Below are 21,476 nucleotides of genomic sequence, written 5' to 3'. Positions count from 1 at the left end.
TTAAAGCCACGTTGCATGCTCAAATTGAATCAGGTGCCGCCACCTGTCCTATGCCTTCGCCACTTGTCCACCAACCCACTCCTTCGTGTCGCCATCCAAGGACATTCTATTCCATTCCATTCTATTCTCATCAACTTCATTTTCTTTTACACTAACATTTTCATCTTTTCATTAGGGTTTAGGGATTTTAATCTTTTGGAACCAAGAAAGAGATTCTCTACTATTTTCAAATAACATTCTCTATTTAATCAATTGTTAAAGATAGTTAACCACATTTTATAACTATGTTAAACCATTTTTTTTAACCCAAATGCAAGATAATGATTAAATTCTCTCGTCCAAACTCTTAAAAAATAATAATTGAAGCATTGTCTTTACTTTATATGACATTCACTCATCGATAATTGTAATTTTTAGATTAATTACCATGATTTTTAAATTCAAATACCCATTTAACAACATTTTTAATGAATTTAACTACATCTTAAACTATGTTAACCTACACTTTCTCATATGACAATAATTAATTAAATCATGCGACTTAAAGTTTCATGTATCAACAAGTATTGAACAATTGACTCCATAACAATTTATTGGTATTCTTAGGTTAGTTACCATGATTCTTAAATTAAAATACCGTTTTAACCAATAATTAACCACATTTTAGATTTATCTCAACCTAATTTTTTTTTCAAGTGATGTTATCTTTACCAACATTCTTTGACCCTATGTCCCTAAACTTACTACAAAAACTTATGTCTAATACTTTTATCTCATTTTTAGGTGAACATGTGTGGTTATCAAACTACAATGCCTATTTAACCAATTTCTCATCATGGATAACCACATTTCATAACTATGTTAACCAATTTTTTACAACTTAAGAATGTCATAAATAAAATTCTCTCACTCAAAGTCATAAATTACACTAAAACTTGAAGCATTGACTTTGTATACTATTCACCCAATGTTCATTGTCATTTTTAGGTCAATTACCATGTTTTTCAAATTATGTTATCCATTTAACCAAATTCTAACCGAGTTAGTCACATTTCATAATTATGCTAACTATCAGTTTTTTCATCCAAATGTAACACACTAATTTATACAAGTATGTCACCTAAAGTCCCAAGGATCAATAACTATTGCACCATTGACTTCAAAAGACCTTATTATCATTTTTAACGTATTCACCACCATGTCCTTTTTCAAGCCAACATCTATGAATTTGAAATTACAAAAGTTATTTTACCAATTTTCAAACACAGTTAACCACATTCTACAACTGTGTTAACCCAATTTCTCTCAGACATGCACAATCATATATTCAATAATTTTTTCTCACACAAAATCTCAATGAATAAAAAATTGAACCATTAACTCTAGAAAACATTCACCAAGTGGTTATTATCATTCTTAGATAAATCACCATGATTTTCACAATAAAATGCATATTGATCCAAGTTCCCAAATGAGTTAAGTGTTTTTTGACTACTATGTTAACCAAAACATTTCCACCCAAATCTAATGCAGTAGCCCATGCATTTTAAATTTAAATACTTATTTAACTAACTCTCAAACAAAATTTTACAAACAAAATTAATTATATTTTACAACTATGTTAACCAATTTTTTTTCCACCCAATACAACCTGATGAACAACTGAAATTGCTCTTATTTGTTCATAAGCCATTTGTAAGCGATGTATAACATTCTTAGTTGAACATATTTAAATTTTAAAGTATAATATTTATTTAACCAATTATCAAATACACTTAACCATAATTTACAACTATGGTAATACAATTTTTCACTACATTTTCTCTTTATCGTTGTCGACTGTGACATCCTTTTATCATTATACGCATTATGAATAGTACCATTAGACGCTTCTTTTTACTTTAAGACAATTTTTTGTATTATAAAACCATTCTAAATTTTTAAACATCTTAATCTGGAAATTTTGAAGATCTTAAAGTTTCGAAATCATGTTTGAAAGAAGAGATTTTGAGTGTCTATTATAGAAATCTATAAATTTCATATTCAATAGTTATTTAAGAGATTCTTAAAATAGAAAAAGGTAATTCAAATATGAAATCAATCACCATTTAATTAAAAATCAGTGTTTTCTGGAGTTCTAGTAGGTGTCTGATTAAAATCATTGGGTTCTACAGTAAGCATCTAAATAAATAATCGTCTAATGTATTGTTCACTAAACCTGAACTACGAGAAATAAGATTTAATAATAGTGGATGATTGAAAGAAACTGAAGTTCAAACATACTTTGTTTGCCCCTGTCTTTGGTGTAGTTTTGAAAATCATTCAATCTTTAGAAGATTTGTTCAAGTTAGATTTTGTAATTGTTGGTAAATCATAACTAATTCTTCCACTTTTGTGTAGGTACAAAATAGGCACTTGCAGAAACAATAAGCAGACAAAATAAAATAGAATAATGATACCAAAAATTTTTAACAATGGAAACCTCCTCAACTTGAGAAGTAAAAATTCACGAGACCTAGTCCAGAAAATGTCTTCACTATGAAAATATGAGTACAATATTCGTTTCTCTTACTCTATGAAGATAACACTTAATCTCATCTAACTAGGATGGAATACAATATTTTTCTAGCCTCTTACTAGGATTTCTAGTCTCACATGATGAGTGAATATCAATTCTCTCATTTACTCTATATGTTACTCTTCTCCCTTGCTTGACTTTCACTTCCTCACAAGTTCCTTTATACATAGAAAAGAAATAATTCTTAAGAAATAATGAATGATTAATGTTTGTCACATTTTCAATATACCTTGAAAAAACTATCTTCAATTTTCTAGGTTGAACTTCATAGTCTTCAAGAGTTAAGGTATAATTCCAAGACTTTGAAATTACCATTATTAAATATATTCATTGAATCATTTACCAAGATTCATTGAACATGATCTCTAATTAATGAATGAGGGATTCCCAAAAATAATTGTCTTCTTAACATATTATGAATATCTCTAATTATTTTTAAACACCTAAATTTGAAGAAGAATTGAGATATCTTATATACACTTTACAATGAAATTTGAATGTCTAATACCCAAAATAGAAAGTTATAATTTTTTAAATTTAATACTTAATTAAAATATTCGATCAAAGTAGAACTTATTTTTATATTTATATAACTGCATAATTTGCAAAGAGTATCTACCTATACATGTATAGCTACAAAGAGCGTCTAATACCTATACTGCAACGTCTAGTCATAGAATTCTATCTAGAAAATCCTTTCATCGTTTAATGTTCAAAATGAAATTTTGAAAATAATTTGAGACATTGAAACTAATTTAACATGACATTATATCATTCTACTATACGATCCAGTTTTATCATTATATACTGTTTTCAACCTATATTACATAATAATAGTTAACTGGTTACGTATTGACGTGGTATATAATAATGGTTAATTGTTCACGTTTTGAACAAAATATTAACAAAATTTAAAAGTAAGCATTTTAATTTAGATCTATAAAAATAAAAGAAAAATGAAATGAAAAAGAGAAAACGAAGTGAATGCGAAACTGAGATGCAGGTTTGGAAGTGGGAAATAGAAAAGTTGGTTTGGGACCATCCATTTGCATATTCCACTTTGAACCTTCAGACTTTAATCCTTTTCTTTTCACCTCTTTTAATCTCTCAAACCAAACGTAGCCTCCAGTATATACTAAACCGCCATTAACTTTATCAACTCCTTTGAAAGCGAGATTTCTACTTTTTCTGCTTTCAAATTATTTATCAAACATTGCAGTGCTTCAATGTTTTGGTAGCTTCCGTGTGCCCCACCACCATTATTATTTTAAAACCATCCACCCAAACTTTATCTCCATCTTCAACCACACCTCCTTCATTAATAATCCAAAACCAACGACAACCCTCTTATTAATATTCATTTATTTATTCAAATCCACACCTCCTCAGTAGCTGTGCATGTTTTTGGGAGATTAGGATGTTCTTAATATTCTGTTTTGGACATAGAAAGTAGGGGAGCCAGTAGAATATCTCCCCCAAAGAAAAGGCACATGAAAAGAAGGGGCCACCACACCAAACATCAATAGCAGTGGCAATAGCATTAGCAATAGCATGTACAACACATATCCCATTTCTTTCTCTTTCTAACAAATCTTTCTGTCTTCACACTCCAAATACTCCAAATCAGCAGAGCATATGCATATCTCATCACCTCATCATCACCGCTCTCACCCGGATCATAATTGAATTGGACCATAACCGCACCATGAACAAGCTGGTGGTGGAGGTTGTGGATGCAAGCGACCTCATGCCCAAAGACGGGGAAGGGTCAGCCAACCCCTTTGTAGAGGTGAAGTTTGATGAGCAGCAGCACAGTACTGAGAAAAAGCACAAGGAGCTGAATCCTTATTGGAACCAGAAGCTGGTGTTCCACATCGATGACCCGAGAGATCTTGCGCACAAGACAATTGAAGTGGTTGTGTACAATCACAATGATCGGAACCACAACAACTTCCTTGGAAGGGTGAGGCTTTCAGGTGCTTCCATCCCTCTATCGGAGTCCCAGGCCCGTGTGGAACGCTACCCACTTGAGAAACGTGGCCTCTTTTCAAACATCAGGGGAGATATTGCTCTCAAGTGTTATGCGCTGCATGATCCTCTTCCTCCCCCGCAACCCCAGGACGGCAGTGCTGATCCTGCTGCTGCTGAACAACATCGCCCTCCCCCTCCCCCGGAGGAGGATCAGTACACTCCCCTGCAAGAAATAAACCCCAACATGGTGGCAGACGAGGAAAGCGTGGTTGGTGAAGGGGAGGAGAAGAAGAAGAAGAAAATGAAAAAGAAAGAAAAGGAAGTGAGGACTTTTCACTCTATACCAGCTGCAGCTGCTGCACCGAAGGCCCAGCCCCAGTTCCAGGCGGCGGCAGTGGAAACGGTGAGGAGGGCTGACTTCGCAAAGGCTGGACCACCGAATGTGATGTTGATGCAAATCCCAAAGCAAAACCCAGATTATGGACTGGAAGAGACAAGTCCTCCTCTGGCGGCTCGGTTGCGGTACAAAGTAGGGGACAAGATATCAACCACCTACGACTTGGTGGAACAGATGCATTACTTGTACGTTAATGTGGTGAAGGCAAGGGATCTCCCCGTGATGGATATCTCGGGAAGCCTTGACCCTTATGTGGAAGTCAAGGTGGGTAATTACAAGGGCCTCACCAAGCACCTGGACAAGAATCAGAACCCCGTTTGGAAGACAATCTTTGCCTTCTCGAAGGAGAGGTTGCAATCAAATTTGCTTGAAGTGACGGTGAAGGACAAGGACATTGGCAAAGATGATTTTGTTGGAAGAGCTCTGTTTGATCTGACTGAGATTCCTCTTCGGGTGCCCCCAGACAGCCCCTTGGCTCCTCAGTGGTACAGATTGGAGGACAAGAAGGGCCAAAAAGTTTACAACAATGGCGAAATCATGCTTGCTGTTTGGATGGGAACACAGGCCGACGAGTCCTTCCCGGAGGCCTGGCACTCTGACGCTCACAACGTCGGCCACTCCAACCTTGCAAACACTCGCTCAAAGGTATATTTCTCACCCAAGCTTTTCTATCTTAGAATTCAAGTCATCGAAGCTCAGGATCTTGTTCCTTCCGACAAAGGAAGAGCCCCGGACGCTGTTGTTAGAGTACAGCTCGGGAACCAGATGAGATTCACCCGCCCTTCTCAATTGAGAAGCACCAACCCAGTTTGGAACGACGAGCTTATGTTTGTGGCTGCCGAGCCATTTGAGGATTTCATCATTGTGACTGTGGAGGACAAAGTGGGTCCTAGTGCTGAAATCTTGGGAAGGGAGATCATATCAGTTAGAAGTATTCCACCCAGACACGAGACCAGCAAGCTCCCTGATTCTCGTTGGTTCAATTTGCACAGGCCCAGTGCTGTCGGTGAGGAAGAAACGGAGAAAAAGAAGGAGAAATTCTCGAGCAAGATTCACCTCCGAATGTGTCTGGAGGCCGGGTACCATGTGCTGGATGAGTCCACGCATTTCAGCAGTGATCTTCAGCCATCCTCCAAACATTTGAGGAAGAAAAACATTGGCATCCTCGAACTCGGGATACTGAGTGCCCGCAATTTGGTGCCCCTGAAGGGCAGGGAAGGTAGGAGCACCGATGCTTACTGCGTGGCCAAGTATGGCAACAAGTGGGTTCGAACCAGAACTCTGCTTGACACACTCACCCCTCGATGGAATGAGCAATATACGTGGGAAGTTTATGATCCATGCACTGTCATCACAATTGGGGTTTTTGACAACCATCACATCAATGGGAGCAGTGATGCAAGGGATCAGAGAATTGGAAAGGTAAGAATCCGGTTATCAACTCTGGAAACTGATAGGGTGTATACTCATTTTTATCCTCTGCTGGTCCTCCAACCCAATGGCCTGAAGAAGAACGGAGAGCTTCACTTGGCCGTGAGATTCACATGCACGGCTTGGGTGAATATGGTAGCCCAGTATGGCAGGCCTTTGCTTCCCAAAATGCATTATGTCCAACCCATACCTGTTAGGCACATAGACTGGCTCCGCCACCAGGCCATGCAGATTGTGGCAGCACGCCTATCTAGAGCTGAGCCACCCCTCAGGCGTGAAACAGTTGAGTATATGCTCGACGTTGATTACCATATGTGGAGTCTAAGGAGAAGCAAAGCCAATTTTCATCGCATAATGTTAATCCTCAAAGGAGTTACAGCTGTTTGCAAATGGTTTGATGACATCTGCACCTGGAGAAACCCAATCACAACTTGCCTTGTTCACGTCCTGTTCTTGATACTGGTTTGCTACCCGGAACTGATATTGCCCACCATTTTCCTTTACTTGTTTGTAATTGGAATTTGGAATTACCGGTTCAGGCCAAGGAAACCACCCCATATGGATGCCAGGTTGTCTCAGGCAGAAAATGCCCACCCAGATGAACTGGACGAGGAATTTGACACTTTTCCATCCACAAAACCTTCAGATATTGTGAGAATGAGGTATGACAGATTGCGGAGTGTGGCAGGTAGAGTGCAGACTGTGGTTGGAGATTTGGCTACTCAGGGAGAAAGAGCTCAAGCCATACTAAATTGGAGAGACTCCAGGGCAACATCTATCTTCATCATCTTCTCGCTCATATGGGCTGTATTCATTTACATCACTCCCTTCCAAGTAGTGGCAATTCTCGTAGGCCTGTATATGCTACGTCATCCTCGATTTAGGAGCAAGATGCCATCAGTACCAGTTAATTTCTTCAAGAGATTGCCTTCCAGATCAGACACGCTTATATGATGACACGTTTTGCCTTTTCTCATTTTATCAAATTATTGTGGACAAATAATGATGTATGTGTTAATAAACAGAGCTACACCATTACACGTACGTAAATTAAAGAGAGGGTAGGGCAAAGATGTGCATAGTCCCCCTCCAATTTCAGTAGCAAAAACACACTTTCGTTGTATGAAAGTATATGTACATCCCAAAGCTTCAGTTTCGGCTACGAAAAATAAATATTTCTTCATGCCCGTAACAGCTTTATGAAATTATGAAATGCTCAACTTTCTATCATTTTTAACCATGTAAAATAATGGTACAGTCTCGATAAGCTAAAACAAGCTAGTTCTCTCTCAAATCAAGCCCCAAAATGATTTTCTATGAATCGCATCATATCAATACAACTGCCGTAAATCCTAAAACAAGATATTGAGGGGCGAAAATTTGTGGATGTTTGCGAAAACACTTGATACAACTTGTACAGGTCAAAATCGGGAATAACAGTTTGATTCAGAAAAAATAAATAAAAACTGTTAACGGCCCTTTTACTGGGACCAAATCACTCTGAACGCAAGAGCTGCTACTAGAGCAATTATAGTAAAGATACTGATAGACATTCCACCCAAAAGAACCTTATCAACGAAGTCCCACTTCTTCATCTTTCCTTCCTGCTTTTTAACAGATCCCGAGGCAAGCTCGCTCTCAACCTTTTTGTGCAGATGCTCCCGCTTCCTTAGCATCCATTCAAAGAAATTTCTATTGCTTTGGTTCTGTGGCACTGCAGTGCCTCTTGAAACATCACTCTTGTCGATACTGCAACAGACGTCACTTCCACAGGCACAAGATTCTGGCTCTTCTGAGAATCCACCAGCCTTGGCTGGGTTAACGCAGAGAGAATGCAAGTCCCGGTCAGGAACCAACTTGTTTAGAGCTTTATTGTCACTTGCATGGTTGACTGTCTCAATTACTTCCCCAAAGACAGACCACCTTCCCACAGATGTTATCTTAGCCATAGCTGAAGCTCCAAGCATATGGTCGGGAGCAAGTACAAGAACTTGTATATATCCTTTCGTATGACCAACCTTCGACATTGACAAATAAAATGATTAGATGATATATAACACAAACAAATACGCAATAAATTAAAGTCTCAAGTTCAAAGGGGTGCTTCACAGGAATTCAAATTTTATCATTCGCAAAGCGTGCAGGCGAGAACAAAAATTAGGAATAAAATAAGAAACAAGATATTTCTTCGTCCAATCCCATTCTCTTTCATGATTGTACAAGAGGCCATAAACCTATGTTTAAGCTATGGAAGTAGACCTCTTGCAACACCCCTCATGTACTACAGATTTTTGAAGTCCGTGGACAGAAAGCAAGATCTTTTTGCAGCTAAACAAACAAAGTCTCAAGTATTGCAATTTGAAACACACTGCATGATGACTACCAAGACAGTTAAAGTTTATAAACAAAAAACCTGCTGTTCAATATTAATCATGATGAAAAATAATAAAAACACGTCCTCTAACACTATTTTGAATACACTCTTTATGATTGACTAAGATTTATTTGAAATTACAAATTTTTTAGATTCTACTTATTTAATGAGCTCTAGACATGATTTTATTGTTCTGATAAATTTTAACCAATAGGAGAAAGTATGTTAGAAAGGTTGTTGACATGTTATTAGCTCCCTCCGTTCTTGATAAATGGAATGAGCAAAAGAAAGACAGATCAGGAAAGCCTCATATCTCGCTTAGCCCTGAATTTCTTTCTTTGGAACTTTAGCAGGTCATAGCAATAAAAATATTCAGTGTTGAGATACCAGAAATCAAAGTTACAGGCTTACAGCCACAACTGCAAATGAATTGAATGCAACAAATGACATACTTAAATGAAATACATTTAAATAAAAGCAACAAAAGCAATCAACATTCAAGATCGACTACACTGCCTTACCAAGTGAATTCCATCAGATGCAACGTCAGTAATCCAAATTCTTTCCACTTTGCCTTCCATCCCAGAGTATGGTGTGAAGGATTCAAAGACATTTGTCAGCTCTCGGCTTCTTCCCTTAACCACTTTACTTGGAACCTTTTTCATCCTTGCAGCAGGTGTCCCTACCATTTTATAGTAATATTACTATTATTTGTCTCAGGAGGGGGGAAAATTATATGCATCTTATATAAATGCTATCAGAACTTTGATGGTAATATAGATGGTCTAATTTTCCAAGTACCAAAATTTAAACCTGGTGAATGAAAATTCCCCAACAGCTCCATTCCCACCCCCAACCCAGTACTACAATAGTTTTTTCTTTAACCCTAAATCCACACAGCATATATTGCCTAAAGTTGCCATATTCTACTCGAGTAAAAGAAAATATATTTGTTTGTGCAAATGTACAACAAGCTAAAAGAAAAGCAGTTAAGCAACATCGCCTAAGATAGATATACAGGAAGAAAAAATACAAATACGCACATCGTGTATCATTGACGAACACAAATTAACAACTCTTCTTTGTTTTCTCATGACAATCAAAAAAAGGTGTTACTGATAAAACAATAGCTCACACAAGCACCTCTCAGTAACCATTTAGAAAGACACTGTATGGACCTTTATACTGAGTAAGTAGCATACAATAACACCTACAACACGGGTAAAATGAAATACAGAAGAACAGAGAACTTCTCTGCTTAATGCATCTATTATGACTATTATTATTCGGAACACTATTTGATCGAGAGAATCATTCCATTACAATCTAGGATTAGTTTTAGCATAAGCAAAAGAAATATCATAAAAAGGGTGGTTTGGTGGAGAAGGCTCTCACAAGCTTGGTGTGGTTTGGGAGGGTCAGAAAAGCACAACGCACTAAAAGAATGGGGAAAAAAACCACACACAGCACCCTCTGGATCCAAGATATCATAACCTAACTTCTACACTGTACTACAGACTAGGTACCTATTTTGATTTCATCCTTAAAATGAAGTTATGATAGTTGCATTCAATAGATAGTCGTCAGTTCACAAACCTGGTCGAGGATAAAATTGTGAAATGTGAACTTGAGAGAACTTATAATCTTTAACAAGATTGACAGTCTGCACAAAATCTTCATCAGTTTCACCTGAAAATGCCAAAGAAATAAGTCTTACCAAGATCAATGCACTGATTTTCTTCTTAAACTCATTCCAGATTATCTATCTAAATTCCAAACCATTCCAATCATATGCAATTTTCACACTTCCAGTTTACAAATGCATCCCAACCCAATTGTAATATCTATTTAACATGTCATTTATTATTAAAGTTAATAAGAACCTCAAGCTTAGACTCCTGCTTGACAAGTTTCTATACAAAATTATTCATAATTACAATAATTATTTTTCACTGTACGTTTATTGCACATAAAACTATTCATATCAGGAAACAGTATGTTACAGGACACAAAACAAAGATCATCCACTAACCCGGAAATCCACATATTATATCAGTGGCAATCTGCATCTCTGGCACAAGCTCAGTTAGAGTATCTACAACAGTCCTGAACTCACTCACAGTATATTCCCTATTCATTGCCTGATAAATTCACAATAGTTAGTATATTATCTAGCGCATACTATAGTATACAACCTCATCAGTATTTTTTATGACTTACACTCAAGACAGTATCACTTCCAGACTGAACTGGTACATGGAGAAAAGAGTATACACATGGGTGCCGCAAAATCTCGGCTATCTCTTTCAAGTGTTCAAGGATATAAGGTGGATTGGTCATTCCAATACGTAGCATTGTGCTTGCATCAGCAGGTAGTTCTGCCACTAAGGCTTTCAACAAAGTTGGAAGATTGACACCAATGTCACGACCTGTAAAAACAACATCGTGACCCAAGATATCATTGATATAAAACCCACTCTCAATTTCAACAACATTTTGAGTAACCTGAATTGATTAGCTGTCAATTCAAGTTAATATGAAATTTCGTTAAGATCAAGGCTGCAAATATCTTAAATTAGTGAAAGATATTGAAGGACTCTGGCCAACAATCAAAATTACCGTATGCTCCAGTGTCCTCACTACTAAGCCATATCTCTTTAACTCCATCAGAAATGACAGATTTTACACGCCCAACCTGCACCGCTTCCAAATTAATACGTACATACTTACACACACATATAAGCAAACTGAAAATTAAAAGGAACACAAACACACATTATAATTCACTGTCATAGTACTTACAAGGCTATCGATTGTGTAACTTCCTAGGTGACCCCGAGCATGCTTTGTCTTGCAATAAGTGCAGGCACCTAAACAACCAACATTAATAGGAAGAATCTCAACAAACTTGTTCTTCCTTACCTGATACAGCAGTATAATTTGCAAAAATCAAGCTAATATGCACTAACTATACAAAGCATAAAACATAAGATTCAAGAGACGATAATTGGGTAGAAATTCAAACCTTTGGAAGGTCAAGTGCTGGCAATGTCTTACGGGTCAAAAGGCGCACTTCGTGACCTTTTAAAGTCTCCTCTACAATTTCAACAACACGATCAATTTGCTGGACTCCAACTATGCTGATCCCTTCCAGCTCTTTCAAATACCGACTTCCTTGAGGGACACAGCCAGCAACAACTAGCGGTTTATTAGAAGATTTTCCTTTTGTTATGATGGTATCCATGGCAGATTGACTGGGGGATTTCACTGTGCAACTGGAGCAGCAATTACTTAACGTGAATATAAGGATGATGTTAATGTGAAAGCGTATGAAAATGAAGCAGGAATAGGATAACTGACGTGTTAATGAGCCAGAGATCTGCTTGCTCTGGATTGTCACTCAACGAATAGCCAAAAGCCGAAAGCTGGCCAGCCATATATTCACTGTCACTCTGTTAAATCAAACAATTATGCACCAATTAATCAATTCATAGCATATAATGCGTAACACACAATGCACAACACAACACTTGCCTGGTTGTGAGAGCAGCCAAAGGTCTTTATGTAGATAGTCTGCGAGAACAACACCAAAACAAACAAAGAATAAGAAAATAAAGAGAAAGCGGAAGAATGAGGAGAATGATCAGACCTACCTGAGTGCCGGGGATTGCCGGAGAAGGCGAAGAGGAGAGTTTATTCCGCTTGCTCCCAACGCCAACACCAACAGCTGCCGCCATTGGCAAACGGAAGCCCGGCGCAGTTGCGCTTCCGCTTCCGACCAGCAAATCTTCAATGTCCTCCATCTCCTCTCCCTTCTCTTCTCTCTCCTCTGCCCTAAACAAAAACAACCCTTTTTCTCTTCACAGCTCCAATTTTCTTTTATTTAACTCAAAATATCTCCATTTTATTCAATTTATGCATTGCTTCAATTATTTCCTAATTTTATTTCACACTCTAAATTAAAATAATACGCTGTAAATTGATATTTTATGATACTTTCATGTTCCTATAAACCAAAAATATGAATCTATAAATTTAAAAACTTCCAATTTGCTACAAAAAAAAATACAAAATCTATAAAAAAGCTAAAAAACAATTATCTAATTGTATATTTTTTAGTTTATGAATCTACTTAAAAATTATAAAAATAGTTAAGAATTTGCTATAGATCAAACCCTAAGTAACAAATTATTCAATTTTTTTAGTTTAGATTTTCATAATATACGCTCTCGTAAATATTTGACAATATTTTCAGCCTTTCTAATTGTTTGTTGCATTATTTTTTCGTGGAAAATGAAATAAAACAAACATTATAGAAATTAAAGTAGAGTGTGCAAATATTTTAGAATTGGACTGTATATTATTAGTGGAGTGTCATTTTTATATGCAATGAAAACATGAGTTTATAATTTAGTTTAGAGAAAATAATAATGATGAAAACTATAATTTATTATTTGGTTTTCATGGATGAAGACTCTAATAATCGAATTGAATCTAATAAATACAAAGGGGAAAAACTATAATGTGTTATTTTAGACAGACAAATTCGAAGAATTCGATATTTTAAGTTTTTTTATAAATGAAAACATGAGCAAAAGTCTTAAAAGGAATAAAATCCAGCACATGAACTTGACAAGAAAGATTTGCTAGGAACATTAAATTATTATAAAAGGAATGTATTTGAATTTGTTGTAACTGTGAGTAATTATTAATTAATTAATTAATAGTCATCATGAGGCATACTAATGAATATGGTGCTTAGATAGAAAGAGTGAAAAGATGTATTTACATATCATACCAAGATCTCATACTTGAATTGTTTCTTCAACCAAAAGCTCTTCACGTATTTCTACATCACCGTTCCATCTGGGAACATAGTTTTATAGAAAGTATAAACAGCACCAGCCACCGTTGCTCCGGTGTGGGACTATCAAAATGCATAATCTTGCATCACAATCACAAACATCAGAACTATGAAATCCAAGAAAGTGGATACTATGGCCTCCATAAATAGAAAATAATGAGAGAAAGAAGTTGTAATGAATGCAGCCTCTTTTATGGTAAATCTCTTGCAATAAATTAAAAAATTACCTTTCAAGGATTGATCCATGCTGTACACAATCAATATATTACCCGATGATGTACGTGACTAAGCTTTTTTGCCACCCTCCATGCAAATATGAAAAATACCAATAATGAAGAGATATTAGCTGTCAAGAGGAAGAACTTCATGCAAATATGGAAAATACCAATAAATAAGACATATATTACTTCTCAACACGAAGAATTAACAATATACATCTCATATCAACATAGATATCATATCAATTATAGATATACCTAAACTGTAATGTATAAATTGGTACAAACATAATGTATTAAGTCACTTTTGAGAGATTCGTTGTATAAGTTAATTTTGAGAGTTGAATTAAGTTTAAAATTTATTATCTAAATATAATATCAAAGTCTATTCTAATAAGATTTGTTAAGTTTATCGTATTATTCATTATTGATTAAACTACTTACAAATATTTAGTCTCACGCTTGAGATATTATAAGAGAGATATTCTAAGAGTGTAATTTCTTCATGTAAATGAAATAAGTAAAACTTGTCTACTAAAGGACTTTGAAGAATGTATTGCAAACACAAATACTAATTTGACATAGAAATTTCAAAATTGGAAAGAAGTAACTTGGAAAATAATAATATCACATTACTAGTTAAAGAGCTCAAGATATTATTTTGCACACCAAACTTGGACAAGAATGATATGAATATCTTTGATAGGAGATCTTTGGTAAAGAACATGCAAGTTAATCCTTGGAAGGAAAGGAAAGATGCATACGTCATTAATGGAGTTTCTCACGACCTATATGACAATCAAGTTTAGATTATGAGCAATTTATAACCCATTCAAATTATCACATTAAAATGTGGGACTTGGATAAAGGAATATGGAGATCTTGCAAGAGAAAGTGGAGCCATTGGAGCTTAAACATTGTAGCTACAAGAACCTGATACTCAGCTTCAACGAAAGAACAAGTCACCATGGTTTACTTTTCAAAATGTCAACCGACTCAGGCTTCACCAATAAAATAATAGTAACCAGAAATTAAACGACGAGTGTCAAAGTAGCAACCCTTATATGGGAAAATAGTTAACCATCTTTTGAATCAAAGAAGCCATTAACTTGAGTGTGAGACATCGAAGAAAAGAAACGATGAAGCTCAAGGACCTTCTTCAAATATCTAAGTGTTGAAGATCTTACATCGGCTAAAGATGTGATCAAATTATAATATGTGAGTGGATGTAAATCTCATCTTTCATTTTAAAAGTTGATTTTGTGAAGTTGAGTTAAGTTTGTCGTCCACTTTCTAAGATAGCATAAGAGCTTACCGTAGTAGGGTTTGATAGGTGTGTCATGTCACCCGCTATCAAATTACCTGCAAATATTTAGTCTCACACTTGAGATGTTCAAGCCTTGGCATGTGACTTACGTTTAATTTTGTAAACCCTATTATTACATCTATGAGGTAAGTTAATAAGAATACACGTGCCATTGATTTCAAGAGTTGTGACTTTAGCCTCCATGGCCTTTTTCTAGCATTCTACCTTGTCAACCTTAAAAAAAAGTGGGTTATTTGGCATTTTAAGACAAAAATAGGAGATAATAGAGTAAAAGAAACATGTGACTGAATAGGATAAAGAGTACTTTGATGATGATTAACGTGTTTTGAGGCAATATGGAAACTCTAATCCTTTAGGTAGATTGATCTTTGTTTTTGCCACATGGATCTCCTTAAAGATGGAAATAGTTAGGTGAGTAATTTCCAGTGAGGGAGTTTCAATAATAACAGGTGGTGAAGAAAGGTTATGTGTAGGAGTTCGGGTTGTTGAAGTTCAAATGGATTGTGGAGATGTAAATTTGATAGACTTTGTGACCTTTGATAAGTATGAAAAGACATGTTCATTAAAATTAACATTTAAAGGTACTTCAATTATTTTGTAATCAAATTGTAGACTAAATTACCTTATGTACATGACTTTATCTAACAATAACATATTTATGGTAAATTACCCTAAAGAAATAAGGTTCTAGCAATGTTGATGATAATTTGATGTCTCCTCTCTACTCACCCATTTTGTTGGTGTGTTTCGACATGAGGTTTAATGTAAAATACCTTGTTATCGGTAGAAGGAATGTATTAAGAAGTGGACTTTAAGTCTTACTCAACCTTATAAAACCGGCTTATAGGGTGAGAAATGTCCTTATCTAGTTGATATGGGATCTCCAACACCCCCCTAACGTTGAGATCCTCCAACCCATGCATGAGACTATGTATTTATGGGTGGTCCGATAGCGACCCGATAGTGAGTGATCTAATAAACCCAACAAACTCTCGCTGGGATAGGCTCTACATGACTCTAATATCATATTAAAAAGTAGACTTTAAGCCTAAAATTCGACCTTATAAAGCTGGCTTATAAGGTGAGGTATGCACCCAATTATATATTATGAAATGTCCTTATCTCTACTCGATGTGGGATCTCCAACACACCCCTTCATGTCGAGACTCTCTAACTCGTGCATGAGACTATATATTTATGGGTAACCAGATAGAGGTCCGATAGCGGGTGGTCTGATAAGCCTAACAAACTCTCGCTAGGATATGCTCTAAATGGCTCTAATATCATTTTAAGAAGTGAACTTTAAGTTTAACTCAATCTTATAAAATCAACTTAAAAGATAAGGAATGTCCTTATCTCTAGCCAATGTGGGATCTCCAACACACCCACTCATGCCAAGACCCTTCAACTCATGCATGAGACTATATATTTATGGGAGGTCCGATAGTGAGTGACCTGATAATCCTAACAAACTCTCACTAGGATAGACTCTAAATAACTCTAATACCACATTAAGAAGTGGACTTTAAGTCTAACTCAACCTTATAAAACTGGCTTATAAGGTGAGGTTTGCACCCAATTATATACTATGAGATGTCCTTATCTCTAGTCGATGTGGGATCTCCAACACACCTCCTCACGCCGAGATCCTCTAACTCGTGCATGAGACTATATATTTATGGGTGGATTGATAACATCTCAATAACGGGTGTCCTGAAAAACGCAACAAACTCTCGCTAAGATAGACTCTAAATAACTCTAATACCATATTAAGAAGTGGACATTAAACTTAACTCAACCTTATAAAATCAGCTTATAAGGTGAGGTTTGTTCCTTTATCATTTCTAATCACTTTAATTTTCTTGTTAAATTTCCTTTCAGTTATGCTATTAATTTTTGGTTCCAACAAAAGCATCCAAGTATATCTATTATAATACTCTACTATGGAAAGAAAATGTTTTTGATAATTCACAATTTTCATCCTATAAGTCCCTAGTCCAAGTGCATTAAGTTAAAATGTTGTTTAGCATTAAACATTAAAAATGTTGACATCGGAAGGTGATTTTCTTTGTTTATCATAATGACAAATGTGTGATTGAAATTACAATTGTGCATAAAAGAACACAATCCAAACAATAGAATAATTTTAGAAGTAGAAATGTGTCCAAGACTAAAATGCTACAAAGCATTAAGAGAATTTCATTGTCAACGAAGAGTTGATTTGACTTAAATTAGGTGTTGGTTTGGGAGGAGATCCTCAGAGGAAATACAAGAATCCATCACATTAACAAAACCAATAATAGTAAGCTTGGACACAAGAATCAAAGAAAAATCGGCAAATATAGGACATGAGTTAGTGTGAGGTTTAGAGTGTGAAAAACATTTCCATCATGAGTAAGTAGAAAACATTTCCATTTGATAACTTGACTGGGACAAAAAGAAGAATTAAAGGTTATAAAAAAATAAATAGGAATTTATCTGAACAAATGTGATTTGTTGTACCTAAATCTAAGATCTAGATACTGAATTTAAATGAATTAATACTCTAAAGGAATCATTTAAAACTACCTAGGCCTTAAATCAATTGATTTCATAACTTAGTTTTGTCCTAAGGAAATAGCCAGGTTAAGACTGAAAAAGAAACATGAGAGCCTCATACTGCTTCAGAGAAATCTAAGTGTTTTTGAACTATAGTTGAATCCTTGTTGACATCATCACAAGTAAAGTTTGGCGAGTCACAAATTAAGTTGTTCATGTTTTTATAATTATCCCTTTCAAATTTATTGGATAATCATGCTTGTTATAATACATGTCTTTCATGTGTCCAATTCTCCCATAAAATCTAAAAAAAAATATGTTGTTGTACTAAAAAAAAAAAGAACCTTATTGGCATCAATAAAGGGCTCATCATTAAAATTTGAGTTCTAATGATAACAACATCAAATTTATCACGTAATAATGCATTCTTCTTTACAAAAGTGTTTTCCTTGGCGCTAACCAAGATTATCAAATTCGAGAGCTAACGTAAACTCATGAGAGTTTCATAAATTCAACTAGTAAACTCGTAAGAATTTACTACATGTGAAAAAAAAATTACCAGCACCAATACCACAAAGAGTCTCAACTATCAGATGACCATCATACAATCGAAACTCAGCAACCACTGCACAACCACTAACACGATCGTCGCATGATCAAAATTGAGATGAATGTGAGCACGAACTCGATGAAAGCAACCATAGACAGAGGTGAGGCGAGCGACCACAGACAAAGGCAAGGCGAGCGACTAGGAACACAGGCGAGGCGACCACAAACGGGATGAAAAACCACAACACAACAACCTCAATCACCACGCGAACCTGGTGGTGGGTTTTATAAAAATATATTTCTTGTTCAATCAATTTCCACTCTTTTTAGTTGGCAAGCAAACCGATTCAAATATAGTATAATTGAAGGTTGTCGTATCTTATATAAGGAAGTGATTTGTATTTTGAAGAAGTTTTTCATGTAGCAATAGTACTACTACTAGTAATAATAGCAACACTATTAAATATTTAGATCAAGAGGTGAAGTAGAGAGGTAACAATGTAACACAGATATTGGAATTGGAATAACTATGTGAATCTCCCTTTTTATTATTATTTATAAATGCAATGTTTTATTCAAAATCTTTGTTCTTATTTTGGCCAAACCAAGTTGATTCTTAGTGCAAGGTTATCCAGAGATGTAAATCACTATTATGATCATACATCTACATTAAGATGAAACCGTTCATCATAGTCTCGGTTCTACGCTATGCGTCCATTGAATCCTATGGTTGGATGAATAGGGTTCAGAAACATGAAATTATCTTTTGATCTCATTCATGTCCTATGGGCAATCAACGATAGTTTTTCACCGTTGAGCATTAAATACACTACCCAACCCTAGGAAATTAAATACAAAATAGAAATATGCATCTATAAACAATAATAACTCCAGAAATATCATATGTCATCCAATCCCAACATAATAAATTTAACAACTCATGATAAGATCAGAGTACAAAGCATGATGAGAAGCTAAATTACAACAATCAAGGATCCTTATAATGTTGTGGCCAACTTGGCTTCTAAGCTCCCTCCTCTTTCACTTCTTCTGAGGCTTTGGCCTTCTTAACTTGATAGGATTGAAGTTCAGACTCTTTGAGCTTGAATCAACATAACCTCACTATCTAAACCTTTGAGTACCTCTTAATGTTTGGGAACTCTTTACTTCTCACTATTTCTCAGTACCTCTAGATAATTTCTCAATAGCTCTCAATATCTTCTTGATACCCTTATGATGCTTTGGACATTACCCCAACCCTAATTTGAACTTGCCAACTTGGTTCCAAACTTGCAAGTTCAATGAGTTTACAACGAGTCTACCGAGTTTGCTCGAAAAATGAGTTTGCTTTCGAGTTAAATCGTCTAGGGTGAGCGGGAATGTAAACTCAAATGAGTTAACGAGTTAACTCATGAGTTTGATAACCATAATGCTAACTACACGTGTACACTTTATATAACACACAATCTAGATAAGGCTTGAAATTATTATTTCATCCCATATCATAGTCATTTTTGTAAAGTAATGATTAACAGAATTTGCACCTTGGTTTAGGAATACCAATTCCTCCTATAACTCAAACACTCTGACATAATTTGCCTGTGAAAAACAATCTTTTAACATTTTTCATCTTACAACAATTTCACTATAGATTATGCCTTGGGAAATAGTAGGTTCAACTGAATTGAGAATCCAAGATAACACTATTTTGTTATAGCACTCTCAAGTATCCAACAATATCCAAGGTTGGATCAGACATGTGAGGCATTGACAAAGATCCATTGACAGACTTGAACTTGTTTTTTGTCATTAAGTAACACTTCACTCCTCTTGACCAACTATAGTAATGTTTAACTATGAGCAATGGGAGACATGAGGGTCATAGAAGGATCTTCACTTGGATGAATGTAATAAACACTAAGTGGGTTTAACATTGGATCTTGTGGTGGAAAACTCACTGGTAAAGGAGGATGTTCAATACCCTTATTACCTGAACATGTTGTTGCTAATGCTATGGTAAGTGAATTCTATAAAGCTTTAGAAATTTAATAACTCTCATACCATAATATGAACAAAATTATAAGAAATAGAGACAATTTCCAAATAAAAGTACTTTACCAATATAGACAAGCATAATATGAACAAAATTATAAGAAATAGAGACAATTTCCAAATAAAAGTACTTTACCAATATAGACAAGCAAAACAATGAAATATTATTTTGAGAATTTAAGGAAAAGATAAACATCAATAGCAAAATGAGAATTACCAAGGTTCAATAGAAAAACAAATAAATTTTCAAAATGCTTGTTTAAATTCGTATAGTGTGGTGGTGGGCTTCTATGATAGGTTGATGTAGATTTAAAGGGTGCGATTGAGTCACTCAAAACCAATGTTGAAGAGATTGAAAAATCATTGGAATCAGATGAGGATGCAGCAGCAGATGAATTACATGATAATACTGGTTCTGAGAACCAAAATTCTGCAGAAGAGTTGAACAATCTACCGGAAGGATCTGATGTTTGGTGAGTTCAAAGACACCAATAATGAGGAGCCAGATCCAGAAATAACGTGCAGTGAAAAGAGAAAGAAAGGTGATGATGAAACACAATCGTCTGATGATAATATGGATAAAAAAGATAAAAAAAACAAAATGACTGAGCAAGCAGTGAATAATAAAAATGTTTCTTCATCATCAAGTTCTCTCAATCTTCCATGAAATTATGGTAGATTGAGGAGTTCTAACAACTGACTCTTTTACTTGTTTAATTATGACATGGTAGTATCTTTATTATACTTTATTATGCTGACGGTTCAATACTAGTATTGGAACTGTGCTACAATGAGAAGTTATGTTATTTTCTATTGGTTCGCTTTTTTGTTTTACTTTTTATTGTATTCATGGTTTTATGAGAAATGGAATTGTCCATGACCTTAAACCCTAAAACTCTAAACCAACCTTAAACCCTAATCGTTCAATCTGTGTAACTATTGTACTTTCAATATTCCCATGTGACTTCTTTTAATTTTGCAAACCCATATATTACCAATAGGAATTATTCCAAGAGGTAAGTCAATAAGAGTTTGTGTGCTTTTATTTCAAGGCCTTTTTTCAACATTCCACCTAGTTATCCTAAAAAAAGAGTTTTTTGGATTAAAAAATAGAAGTGATGTAAATAGAAAGAGCAAAAGAAAATTGAGTAAAAAAAAATTAGTGAATATGATAAGA

At 35.3% G+C, this 21,476-nt stretch overlaps 2 protein-coding genes across 2 annotated transcripts; one reads left to right on the top strand and one right to left on the bottom strand.

The window, feature by feature from the left end:
* Window positions 1-4,283: 4,283 nt before the first annotated feature.
* Window positions 4,284-7,569, top strand: LOC137821456 (multiple C2 domain and transmembrane region protein 6). Its single transcript, XM_068626065.1, has one exon. It carries the CDS (start codon window positions 4,284-4,286, stop codon window positions 7,329-7,331), a length of 3,048 nt encoding a protein of 1,015 aa, XP_068482166.1. The 3' UTR covers window positions 7,332-7,569.
* Window positions 7,570-7,643: 74 nt separating this feature from the next.
* Window positions 7,644-14,407, bottom strand: LOC137821476 (uncharacterized). Its single transcript, XM_068626085.1, has 13 exons — window positions 13,843-14,407; window positions 13,550-13,695; window positions 12,405-12,585; window positions 12,286-12,324; window positions 12,112-12,203; window positions 11,777-12,026; window positions 11,554-11,673; window positions 11,371-11,446; window positions 10,972-11,180; window positions 10,784-10,892; window positions 10,348-10,440; window positions 9,273-9,433; window positions 7,644-8,395 (listed from the first exon to the last, which is right to left on the bottom strand). The coding sequence occupies exons 2-13, from the start codon at window positions 13,558-13,560 to the stop codon at window positions 7,859-7,861; spliced, it is 1,878 nt and encodes a 625-aa protein (XP_068482186.1). The 5' UTR covers window positions 13,561-13,695; window positions 13,843-14,407; the 3' UTR covers window positions 7,644-7,858.
* Between the last annotated feature and the right edge of the window lie 7,069 nt (window positions 14,408-21,476).

Source organism: Phaseolus vulgaris, chromosome 11 (genome assembly GCF_000499845.2).
Source record: "Phaseolus vulgaris cultivar G19833 chromosome 11, P. vulgaris v2.0, whole genome shotgun sequence".
In the NCBI taxonomy this organism is placed as follows: Eukaryota; Viridiplantae; Streptophyta; class Magnoliopsida; order Fabales; family Fabaceae; genus Phaseolus; species Phaseolus vulgaris.
The sequence above is the reverse complement of the archived record's forward strand: the minus strand, read 5'-3'. Positions and strand labels throughout refer to the sequence as shown.

Coding starts and splice junctions, on each gene's coding strand:
- LOC137821456 (XM_068626065.1), top strand. CDS start 4,284: ATGAACAAGCTGGTGGTGGAGGTTGTGGATGCAAGCGACCTCATGCCC.
- LOC137821476 (XM_068626085.1), bottom strand. Junction 12,325..12,404: donor CGGCAATCCCCGGCACTCAG/GTAGGTCTGATC, acceptor TTGTTCTCGCAG/ACTATCTACATAAAGACCTT. Junction 9,434..10,347: donor ACAATTTTATCCTCGACCAG/GTTTGTGAACTG, acceptor ATAAAATGGTAG/GGACACCTGCTGCAAGGATG.